This window comes from Diachasma alloeum, unplaced genomic scaffold (genome assembly GCF_001412515.2).
Source record: "Diachasma alloeum isolate Michigan unplaced genomic scaffold, Dall2.0 Dall_scaffold_00300, whole genome shotgun sequence".
NCBI classification, from domain to species: domain Eukaryota; kingdom Metazoa; phylum Arthropoda; class Insecta; order Hymenoptera; family Braconidae; genus Diachasma; species Diachasma alloeum.
The window spans coordinates 898326-911147 of NW_021680439.1; the positions used below are offsets into that span (position 1 = coordinate 898326).

General features: G+C 35.7%; 1 protein-coding gene across 2 annotated transcripts in view; it reads left to right on the top strand.

The window, feature by feature from the left end:
- The window catches only part of LOC107039493 (G-protein coupled receptor moody), a 31512-nt gene that overhangs the window by 3451 nt on the left and 15239 nt on the right, over positions 1 to 12822 (top strand). For both annotated transcript variants that reach the window (XR_001460961.1, XM_015259127.1), the window contains exon 2: positions 11200 to 11301. Coding sequence is in view for 1 of the 2 variants with exons in the window: in XM_015259127.1 (XP_015114613.1) it covers positions 11201 to 11301 (101 nt within the window). In the remaining variant the exon portion in view is untranslated. The remainder of the gene's footprint in view (positions 1 to 11199; positions 11302 to 12822) is intronic.

Sequence of the window (12822 nt, forward strand, 5' to 3'; positions counted from 1 at the left end):
TACAAAGTTGAAAGTTTTTCCCAGTTATGGGAATAATCTCTAAGTATTGAGTTCATTTATCTATGATTGATGGACATTTTGAGTAATTGCCACAATGAATTTATGAGAGTTTGATTAATTCAATCGTTGGGTAATTGACAATGGAACTTTTTAATTGTTTTGAAATGTAATCAAACGAATTTGTAGATTATTTTGGGAATTATCGATGAAAACAATTGGTTCACAGCTTTCGAGACCTGTTTCGCGAAAATTTTTGTGGAATATGAAGAAGGGTTCGAGACTTTCTGGTGTTACTTATACATTCATGACGATTATTCCCAGATTTCAAAAATTAAAAACTATTCCAAAAATCCTTAAAAGGGAACTATTAGATAAAAATGTGATAAGATCATTGTTACGGAAAACTTTGTGCTCGTCAAAACGTTTTTTTTAAATTTCCTCTCAACCCATTGGTTTAAAAAAAGTCATTAAAAAACCTTCGATTTATCTCTTATTCTCCGTCAATATAAGTTCAACAAATCAAAAAATTGCTGATGATAAATCCCTCAATCTCCCAACGAATCCGAATCAAATCATCTCTCCTTCCTTATCAAATACACTCATATTTTTCGTATCGAGCCCTCCTCAATTTTCTGTACAAATATTTGAATGAGATTAGGTTCCACAAACGTCTGAAGGGGAGGCCACTTATATGTAACGACTCCAAAAAAATATATAAAGCTTCATATGTACGTTGATACATATACTGGGCTTCACCAAGCGCAGAAAACTTACCGTACCTTTCTCCCTCCCCCCCTCGTTTTTCCTTCGCAACCATAAAATCTTTTTTCATTTCCTCGTTTCATTGTACCTCCGTAAACCCCATAATAAACCCGTACCGTTCCGTTTCATTTCCCGTTGTGTTGTATGAACAAAATGACAGACAGAGGGAAAACAAAGATGAGAGAGATGTGTATACGTAGGTATGGGCAATCGGTGATCGTTCGGGTGCGCGGGGTTTTGTGTATTATCGAGTGAATGGGGATTCGGTATATGAACATGTTGATGACAATGCGCCCGACGCATGACGATTATTGTGAGGGTGATGTCATCGATACGCGGAAGTTTTCCGTGTCACGTGTGCAAGTATCCCTGGAGAATAAATAAATAATTTTAGCGTTATGTAGAAGTAAAGCTGGAAAACAGAATTAAAGTAGTATAAACATAACTTGAATAGGGAACTTGCATAGAGTCCAGTTTTCGAATATTTTCAAATGAATAGTTGTTGTAGTCTGTGAATCATTCCAGAGTAAAAAGTTTTCCGAAAAATGGTCTGAATATTTTGTAATAACTGATTAAAAATGCGTCAATTTTGAATACTTTTTTGGAATCATGACGTCAACTCACCGGAATCAAGTTCCCCACGCGACCACTGGGAGCGCTATTGAGTTATTCTAGCCCTCCAAAGTGCGGGGCGTTAAGGGTGCCAAGTGAATTTGGCGATGACCTTGAAAATTGACATTCACCAACAAAGTTATAATTTTTTTGATTAATTAATTAATTATTAGACAGATGGTGAACATCGGTGACAATTTTAAAATTTTAGAACTTATGGATATTGAGAAATTAAATAAACAAAATCAGTCTTATACACGGCCTCTTATGGAGTTTTGATTAAATTGAACGTTTCAACCCCCTAGGAACTCAAGAAAAATTCGAAAAAATTTGAAGATATGGGGAATGATGTGTTCAATGTGATGGCGACAAAAAATAATGGGGTACCGGGGTGAATAAGAGAGATATTTCAACCCGCCGTACCCATTTGATCCCATGCTTTCTCGAGGTTCGTCACGCGAAATAGAGGATTTTCCGCATTTATTTTCTCGATGTCTAGTTCCGGTTGCGGGTTTGAAATTTCGTCGGATGGATGAATACATATTTCTCCAATGATGGAAGGAAAGAAAAAAATTTTTTTAAATCTTTTTTTCAAATTTACTTGGCACCCTTAAACCAAACAAATCGAAGGGGTTATGTTTGAAACAATTATTAAAAATATTGTCATATCCAGCGATAAATGAAGACACTGCAGATTAATAAAATAGTTGGGGTAGTTTATTAACTATTCAACAGAGTAAATATGATGTGTCTTGTACAAGAGCTCCAGAGAGAATCGTCCAATATTCAAGTTTCACAAAAGACAATCGTTATAGTTCAACCAAAACTGCGTTTCTCGCATGAACTTAGTTTCAGGTTTCTACTTTCCATGGTTTCTATTGTCAAATTGTTGATTTATCAATGAAAACGAAGGAAAACCATTTTTTCCAAAGGGAAAAGAAATTTTGGTCCGAATATACCAAGGGGGCTGATTCAGATCCATTCGATGATAGACAATTGAATCAGGATTCGAAGGTGGATACGCAACAATATGTATTGGCGTTAAGAAATGAAGCTTGTACTGCAAAATGTTTTTTAACCCTAGATTGGTCACCCTATCAAGGAAACCCCGCCGTACGTCGTTTTTCTTTAATTACAATTCACTAGCTAACTGGAAAAATTGAAAAAAAATTGACTTTGTCAATTGAAGTATCTAAAAAATTATAGTAGTTTTTAGAACAACATTTTTCCCAAAATTCCTAAAGAAAATAAATTATTTCGAACAGATGAATTATTTTTTCCCATGTTAAATGAAATTGTCCATCATGCTACGTTGCCGGAAACTCGCTGAACGCGCCCAGGCGGTGGAGAGTGAATTTGGCAACGCTAGAGCCCAAATAAGACAGCGGGAAATCCCTCCCGGGGTGACCAATCGCCGAGTCACGTCTGGTGACCAGACTAGGATTAAAAGGCGTGCTCGGGGAATTTACCAACGGTAGACGTAACTATGTTCATAAATTTGAAGGGTTTAAGTCTGTGTCAAGGCATTTACTAGGAATAATTTATAAACAATCAATTTTCCACTACAAAAATCGTTTGTTCGGAATCGTAACAAATTTATTCATACTCAGAATTTTACCAGAAATCGATTTCGTGCTTAAAACAGTAAGGGTTTCGAAAGTTTAAACAATTTCAATCATTTATGTATGAACAACGAATGTTAACAGAATAACAATTCTGTACAAAATGTAATTTTGGTTACGCAGAATATTCATGATTTGTTCCAAATTTTTCTCACGAAATTGACGATTGAAAATTGTTGATTCTATAGTGAATGTCTATTGTCTGCACCAAACTGCAAAAGATACTTAGATATCCTTACAATGCATTAATATATATATAGGAACCACCCATTATATATCTATGAATATAATGATCATCTGTCAATAGTCTGTCTACATTCTCTCCAATAGCATGTCTAATATTTCCTAAGATCACTAAAGGAAAGAATGAGAAGTTTTTTTCCATTCACAATTATTCATTAATGCAACAAATAAACCCGAAATTTATTATTTTTCACATTTTTCCTTGAAATGTACAAAGAAAAAATCCTTCAAGGACCGAGTGAATACTCCAGTTCGCATAAACACATATTATGAAAACAGTTATCCGAGGTCGATTCATAATATGACTCACTCAGTCGTATCAAAAATTCTTTTAAAAAAATACTATGATTACAATCGTCACAGTTTTCCCACAACCGAGCAGCATAAACCGCGTCATGCGATAGAAGTCCAAATGCGGGTCTAGTTATTTCGCTGTTCTACTTCCCTTTTCCTATTGTTCTTACTTCGGAAGCGTAATAATTCGTATTTTCCTTCCTTTAGGTATAAATTCCGGGAAATAAACAAGACACAGCTGCACGGGAGAATAGCAGTGCGAGGCCGGGCGCACGTGTATATCGCGATACACCTGAGGGCTGTATACTTTCACCTTCGTTGTGTTTGGTTTTAATGCGATGTGAGTCAAGTTTGACTCATGCGGATACTTCGGCGATGATTAAGCGAGAATCATTTGGTGACGTCAAGGTGTTCATTCATTGGTGAACCGGAGACAACGATTGAGGTGAATCGTGCGTCCCAGAAGCGATCGAGGAAGAATATTATTTGTCAGCGGAAAAATTTTGCTGGGAATTCTTGGAACTATTTGATTAAATCTTATTGAGGATTTTTTCAAGTAAAAAAATACTCATTTGCGTAATTACGGAATTCTCTCCGGGATGAGTAAATTCAGAAAAAGACGTTATTTTTTTTATCGGAAATATCTCGATCTCAAATAACTACACGGAGAGAAATATTCAATAAAAATTACGTATCTTTTCCGTAATCCTGAAGTGAAATGTGGTTGTAGGAAATTTTACGGAACTGTCACGGAATTTTTCCAGAGCGTTTCGTAATTTTTATCTGAATCTCCTGTGAAAAATTACGATACCGTCACTTAAATTTTCTGAGTCGATTCCGTAATTGGTGAGCGAATTCCGTAATTTTTACTGAACATTTCTCTCCGTGTATGCTCTCATATTGTATCGTGAAATCATTCATTAGGGAGAGATGACTGTATCATTGAGGAAGTCACTGGTTTCTCAAATGAGGTTTTGTTCATTCAAATGTGCTCTGTGATTTGTTTCCGCAGTTGATTATCCGCAAAGGTAACGAAACATTGGCAGATATTTTATGTACAATCAAAGTTCTTCATTCATTCGGACCAAATTGTCGTTTTGTATGAAGTGAGGTGCGTGTGAAAGGCTTGAATCAATCCGCTACTAAACAATTAATATAAAACTGTTGTTTATTGCTAAACGCGTCTTAGTAGAATACAAGTAAAGATGTTATGCAGAAGTCGAGTGGTCGACTTGCTGAGTATACGGCGGTTAGCGCCAGATTGAATTCGTATTCGTAATCGGAATATTACAAATATTACAAAGGTAACGCACGACGTATTGTATGCATGTGAAACTCAGGTGTCTGCGTTCGGCCGACACTGGTCAACGCGAGCACTTGTGCACATTTTTAGATATTAAATGCGCACATTTTTAGATATTCTACAATTAACATTTTCAATTTCCATAATTAATTATCAACAAGGAAAACACAAGTGGGAAATTGCTCCTGTATTGCATATAGTATAGTTATTTTTGTTAATAAATTAGCAATATGATTCCAAATGGTCATTTTGCTTATTTCTTCCATTGTATATTATTTATAACCTATTTTATCTTCTTGGATTGAATCAATTCCTTTCCAACTAATTGTTTTAGATTTTCCACGTAATGAAATTCTAAAAATTTCGGAGAATTTTTATGAAATATTATTAGGAATATTTCATTTATACATAATTGAATGCATTCGAAACATCACATTTAAAGGAACCATCAGAAAGCTAACTTTCCGAGGAATTCATGAAAAATTCGAAATTTCTAAAAATTATCCTAAAAATCAAATTAACGGAGACAGTTATTGTAAACATCTTCTAACTTCGATATAGTCGCATAGAAACAAACATATTAAACTATGATTGAATTCTTTTCGAGTGCCATATCCAGAAATACCTGCAAAATTCTGATTTTCGAAAAATTCGCAATTTTGGAAACATTTCACAGAAATCAAAATAACGATTATTGCTATCGCTTTTATCTTCGAACTCGGTCAAAAGGACATTCCAACGATTTTTTTTAGCCGTCATTCAATGAATTTGGAACATTTTTTTTTGTTATCGTGTTACAACTGAATTTTGAAAAAAGTGAATCCAATGAATTGAATTGCCAAAATTGAAAAAATGAATGCATGAATTGAATTTTAATTAATGGCAATGGATAGGTCTTAGCAATACCTACATTTGAGAAAAAATGATTCAATTCCATCTATTCATTAGCGAGAAATTGAAGGAAAAGTTTGTTACATACACACATACATACATATGAACGTACGGACATCGTTTAAAAAATGCGTTTTTGGACTTTTGGGATGATAATGAGTCGATATAACGGAAAAAATAGAAAACTTAAATTTGAACGACTACAATACTTCCATTCGGAAACAAAATATACCTGAACTGAGTAAAATATATTTTTTACCCGAATCAAGAATAAAATATACTTGATTGAATTATATTATTCTTGATTCAAGTATATTTTATACTCAATTGGGGGATCGGTATTTCAATTCGCAGATGATTCGTTTCTATCAGGCTGGGTTGCAGCAAGCCCTCTTAACTGTAATATGAGGATCAGGCATTAAGGGTCAGAATATAAGGGCAAAAAGTGGAGGTTACAAAATGAGGGTCAAAATATTAGAGTCAAAACCTTAGCGTCAGAATATAAAAGTAAAAAAAGTGGGTGTCAGGCAATGAGTGTCTAAATATAAGTCATATATTATGCTTGATCACCGATTTTAGCCTTTATATGACCCTCATTGCTTGACACCCACTTTTTTTACTTTTATATTCCGACTCTAATTTTTTGATCCTAATATTTTGACCCTCTTCTTTTAACCCTAACAGTCTGACCTTCATTCCTACACTGATAGGATGATTAATTTATTCCAAACGAGATTCGTTAACTATTAACGAATGGTAGAGCTGAATATGACCAAATGAATATTCGTTAATAGTTCACGAATGGTTCACTTGAATGGCGAAAGTCAAGTCAAACAAGGCTCCTCAAATATACATTCGTTAACTATTAACGAATGAACATTTGGTGGGACCGAATAGACCCTAACCTCCAACCAAAATCCCTTCGTTAACAATAACTAATCCGTTCTATCAATTATTGAAATCATTGATCAATATAACATGATCGCCCCCCCCCCTGATGATCGCCCGAAAATTTTAGTGACTGGTTTCCTCAATAGATCGTTCCCCCGTCAAAACTATCGTCAATGATTTTCAACAATCAAATGTCAAGACAAAAATTCTTGCACTAATCAAACTGAATTTTTTGGCCAATAAAAAATTCCATGCCCCTCAAAAATAATGTCAAATATCCAATTATTAGATTAGTAGATTATTAGATTGATAGACCGTTTCTCCGTCAAAGCTACCCTATCTCATTTCTATCAATCGAATCTCAATAAAACAAATTCCCTGACTGCTCAAACCGAATTTCCCTTGCAATAAAAAATTCCATTCCCCCAAAAAATAATATCAAAAATCCAACTTATAATTCCTTTTCACTCCAAGTAAAATAATTGCACTGCTGAAAAAAATAACCTCCCTACCAATTCATGCAGTTTCATATTCTTCCTAACACCAGTATTACACGAACGAGGGGAAGAGTAGCCATACCGGGTGTTCGTTAATTTTCTTTAATTAAGCTCAATCGAGGTTAATGTACAGCTGTTTAACCCCAGTTTAACAAATCCAGCACCCCCATGGGCGCCAAGTAACAAAGAATGTTGTAACAGACTATTCATCCCGAAAGACACCTACTCTTGAATTGTCCTGAAACGCCAGACGCGCCGATGACACGTTGAATGTGACGCGGAACGATTTTTGCAGTTGACTGCACGCAGAGCATAGATTACTTAATTTTTCCAGGTCGTTGGACGAATGATCATTTCGAATGTTCCGGGGGGAAACTTTGGTGGCTTCCCTGATGGGAAACACCCTCATGCACCTCTATGATCTCCCCGTTCCATGGACGATGGGGGAGCCAGACTTATTCACTCATCCCTAAACGTGAAATTCGATTTTATTTCTGTTTTTATGAGATTATACATGGCTTTATTCAATTAAATAAGAGTGGTATTCCTTCCGTTTCCGTTGATTCTAATTGGATTTAGTTCTTTGGAAATTATCATGGGATTGGGATTATCTATGGAAATCTACTCTTATTCAACAATTGACATGATTGGGGAAGGAAAATGAGGGTGACATTATTATTATTATTTTTATTCATATTTCATTTCTACTACCCGGAGAAAATAAAATAGTAAAAATTCCTATGGCGAATTCAGCACACAGTAATAAACTGTAACCATTTGTGTTTATTTAGGTAATTAGGGGAGGGTGGGGCAAATCGGCCCCCCTTCAATTGTCAATAACTTGTGAATGACATTGTGAAAATTCCCAGTTTTAACTTCATTTTGAAGATAATTTTTCATTCTTCAAAACGAGCTCTAACTCATCCCAATCGGATTATTGAATCGGAAAATATTGACGATTGAAGGGGGGCCGTTTTGCCCCATCCTCCCCTAATATTATATGTCGTGAAATAAGATGAATTGAACATTATATAATTTACCTTAATTATTTATTTGAATATTCTAAATGAGGAGGTCATAATATTCTAATTCGTTTTTATTACTTTTGTACCCAAGTAGATTCTTTTTTTTCAATATTATGCAATTTGTATATCAAAATTTATATTCCTTAAATCTTAACGGGAGGAACTATTATGTGAAATAAATAAATAAATATAATTTGCTCATGCTTCCACATACAATTAAATGGACAAATACAAATAGTAATGAGTAAACGAACCGTGCACGGTAAAGGTTGGGAAGCAAGAGAGCAAGTTCAGTTGAGTAAGGTGCGAAGTGACTCGCCAAATTTGGAGAAATTAATAAATTCTTTTACTCGTCCAGAGCAATTGACGCGGGACATTCGAAGGTCAATTGAACCATTACAAAATTTTGCCAATATTTAAAAAGTATTACTATGGCCATAGCAATGGGTACCAAGGAACATCGTAATAGTTACGGTAAGCACCTCAATGGTAATAGGTTCTATGGACGTGGGAATAATTACTATGCTACATAGTAAAGCTTACTAAGATACATGGTAGAACTTTGTGTGTTACGATGGCATAACCAATATAACGCATCATAATGAAAGAGAATAAATAAGGAATAATTTCCATTGAATACAGACTTCATTATTTAGAAGAGGGATAATTATTTAGATAGCGAAGAAGCAGAATTCATTAATAATCCATTACTGGAATCAAATAAATTGTTGATTTCATTGTAATTGAGGATCTACGTCTAATAAATGTACTTGAAATAATAAATGGACAGAAAAGAGCCCATTTTGTCGCTTCTAGTTTCCGAGAATTTCATGTTTTTGTTTCTGTATCTCTCATTTAAACCAATGGTAAATGATTTTTTGATGATGTTTATGCTCGCTCAATATTGGTAGGCCAAATGCCTGAAATTCTCCGATTTTTACGGAAATTGGTCACTTTTATCCCGTCAGCACTCGCGGTGTATGATTTTCTTTTGCAAAAATTTTCAGGGTATAGGGAACAAAGTAAAAAATTTCAGATTTTGGACTGAAACTTTTTAATTGCCTCAAGCAACTATTCCTCCTTCCTTTGGGGTCCATAAAAACCATCTAGGACATTTCAGTAAATTATAATAAAATATTTTATCGAGCTCGGATGAAGTGCGTGTGAGATTCTCTCGCGGTGCGAGTAAAGGTTCTCGGAAGGGACGCGTGTGCTGCTCATTCTCGGCGAGAGTGCTGGAATCCGTATTTTTGGTTAGAACAAAAAATATCAATGAAACATTGTGAGCATTACCATGGAAAATTGTAACCATTACTATGGAAAATGGTAAGCATTACCGTGGAACATGCTAGGGGAGGGTGTGCCTGTACCGCCCACCTAAGGGGAAATGCCAGTTTTATATTTTATATTTCAACTTGAGTATAAAAAACGTATTTGTGAGACTTCTTTAACTATTGAACTCGTTATTCTCGAAGTGTAGACGCCTAATTCTCCTTAGAATCCACAAAATTGATTGAAAATAGAAGAGAGAGCCTATTGAGCGCTACTACCCGCCGTCGAGTAATACCGCTCGGCACGATTCCAATGCCGCTCATAGGGCTTTTCGTGGCCGATCCTATGAGCGGTATTACCGGCTCCGCTCGGCGTCAACAAAATTGTTGATAATTATTGACGTGAGTGGAGTTTCGAGTTCGAATTGGTCTTAAATTACGCGTGAAATTACCTCGAATCAAATAACCACAGTTTAATATGAAAATTCAGCGTTTAAAACTATCAAAAACCTTAATTAAAAGTCCACAAATTTTGCACTGTAAAGACCTCAAAACTTCGTTACGTGTTTTTTCATATTTAAAGTGGTAAATAAAGTGAAAATTTTCCGACAATCACATCCTATCATCAAATTCTTCATGATCAGGAACAGAAAGACATTTTTAAGTTGATGGTTGTGGAGAAAATCGGCTGAGCGGTATTACCCGATGAGCGGTACAGGCACACCCTACCCTAGGCATTTCATTTCATCGGTCATCTTGCTGTTATTTTCTTTATTCTGATCCATTATCTAATTCACCTTATCCCAACAAAACTAGAACCTCTCTCCACGACATCCAATATTCTGAATATTCTGAATAGTTTACTTTTCGGTTTTTTTGCCATTAGGAGACGATGCCTCGGAAGCGGCCGAGCGACGAAAAATAAATATGAGGGGAAATGCGACTGTAACGAGTGCGACTTTAACGGGAGTCTACTGTGCAAACATTTTTATTAAAGAATTTTATTTTATTCAAATACATCATTTCTCTGGATGTAGCTTCCTGCAAAAGCTCTTGCTGCGCAAGATCAAATAATTGAAAAAAAACTCTTTTCCTTTGAATTTTCCTTTGGTGCTATCAGTTCCCTACACTTTTTCAAACAGTTTATTTTGAATTTTCAAGCAATATAGAAAATAACAAATCAATCTCATTCACTCTGATTTCCAATTACTTCAACTCTCAAGCGCATTACCATTTATATTGAAATAAAAATTATACGAAATTTGAATGAAAATAAAGTCCTATAACTCCTTGCGTGGCATGACTGCCTCGTGAAAGCCGAGACACAGAGATATCTAAGATGCATATCACGAGACAGAATGCCTAAGGGAGAGCGTCACAGTGTTATAATATTACCCATATCGAGCGATTCACCCAAGGGACTTTATTACGACACATAAATACGACAATCTAATCTGGTAGCTGAGACGAAACGGACAAATAGGTCTGTGGCTCGAGTTTATCTCGATCCTCAGCTGTTTCGGCACCATCAGATCTGTCTGGCTAGACGTACGAATTAAAATTAATCAGGCACAGGGTTGAAGATAATTTTTACTGGTGGGTCACATCCGCTTTTAGGAAAAGACTAATTTTTCAAACAGATTTAATTGCTGGGGATTTCGAGGAACTTTGGTATTATCTCATTACGCGTATCCTATGCCTATGTGGCTATGTATCCGCCGGAAATGTTGCGAATCATGGTGTTTATTAGGAAATTCATTAACCGGGAAATTCCAATTTTCGTTTCAGGATGACGAGGACTGAATCAGTGATGAGCATGGAGAATCTAACTACTTATTGGATGCCCCGGGTTGCCGAGGCTGCCAATCACACGATGATGGAGGCATCAAGGTGAGATTTGCTCAATTGGTGGCAGATGAATGTTCACTTATAAGAAAAATTGAGATGAATACCGTACTGGTACCAGTTATCCAATAGTTAAGGGGCACACACCCATCAATATCAGATCCACGGAGACAAAAATTCAATAAAAATTACCAGAAAAATATGTAAGAATTACATTTTGAAGGGAATTACGTTTTTGATCCGCGAGCGAAGTAAAATTCGATAAAATGGGTGAGTCGGAACTGAAAATGTACGAATTGCCACATAAATTCTACGATTTGTTCCGTAAAAATTAACCACCCGTCTGATGACTCACCGCTGTGGGGACAACAAGTCATTCCGTAATTTTTCCCCAACGATTGAGAAACTGTACGGAACGAAACGTGGAAATAACTCACCAGCTTCATAAAAATTGTTGAACGTTCAAGAATTTTTGATTTTGGAGGCATAATAAGTCGGCAAGTTTCTGTAAGATTTGACTTCTTCGGGAAAAATTCCGTACTTTGGTTGGTAATGAACCTGAAAATTCACTGAATGTTTCAGATTTTTTCTCTTCAATTCCTATAAAAATTGCCGGCAAACGACTCCCCATTGCGGATTACATAAATTGTTCCGTAATTTTTACTGAATATTTTTCTCCGTGTCCGTGTTTTTGCCCACAAAATGTGAAATATCAACTTTTAGAAGTCAATTCGGGTATTTTTCCGATAGAAAGACACTTGATTTTGATTGAGAAAGATAGGAATTGAATGAATATTCGCGAAAATAAAACATAGTGCCCCGAACCGAAGTGTCGAATGTCCAAAATCCACCCACCCCAGGTGCCGAATAACGTGGACGCACTTTTCGGATGAAGCCAATTAAAGGGGTGTGAGTGCAGAAAATTTAGGAAATTATTTATGCAAAAAAAATATCCAGAGCAATTTTATTGTTTTTTCAAAGAATACAAACCTAATTCAAGACTAGTGAACGAGCTCTCTCCAACTGTTTCCTCTTCACCCCTCTGTTTTTCGCCACAACATTAGGACTCTCCTTCTTAGCTTAAGTCAATTTTTTTTTTCGGGGTTTTTCCTCCGAATCCTTCTCTTTTTTGATGGCATGAGCTGATTTAGCAGCTCCTTGTTGTCGAATTTTCAACTCACGTCTGTTCTGGACCGATTTAAAATCGATTATAAGGTTACAGAGAATGCATTCGTCAAGTCCTTCCACCTCGTATTCTGTGAATCCAAATCTCGAAAGCGGTATTTTCTTATCAATTTTTGTTTTTGTTTTGCTTCAATCTGTATCAATTCAAAAATTATTCATAAACTCATAGAAACTGATTAAAATCGATTGTTTGCTTGCATTTTGTCTCCAGATCCTTATGGAGTGAGACTTAATCCAACCGTCTGTACTCTACATAAGGTTCGATAAAGACACTTAAAAATTTTCGTCTGAATTTTCCGTGTCAAATTCCGGAAATTTTTATCGTGTTCAAGTTGCACTGAAATTTCAGGAAATCTTGTCATTGAAAATACAGAATTTCGT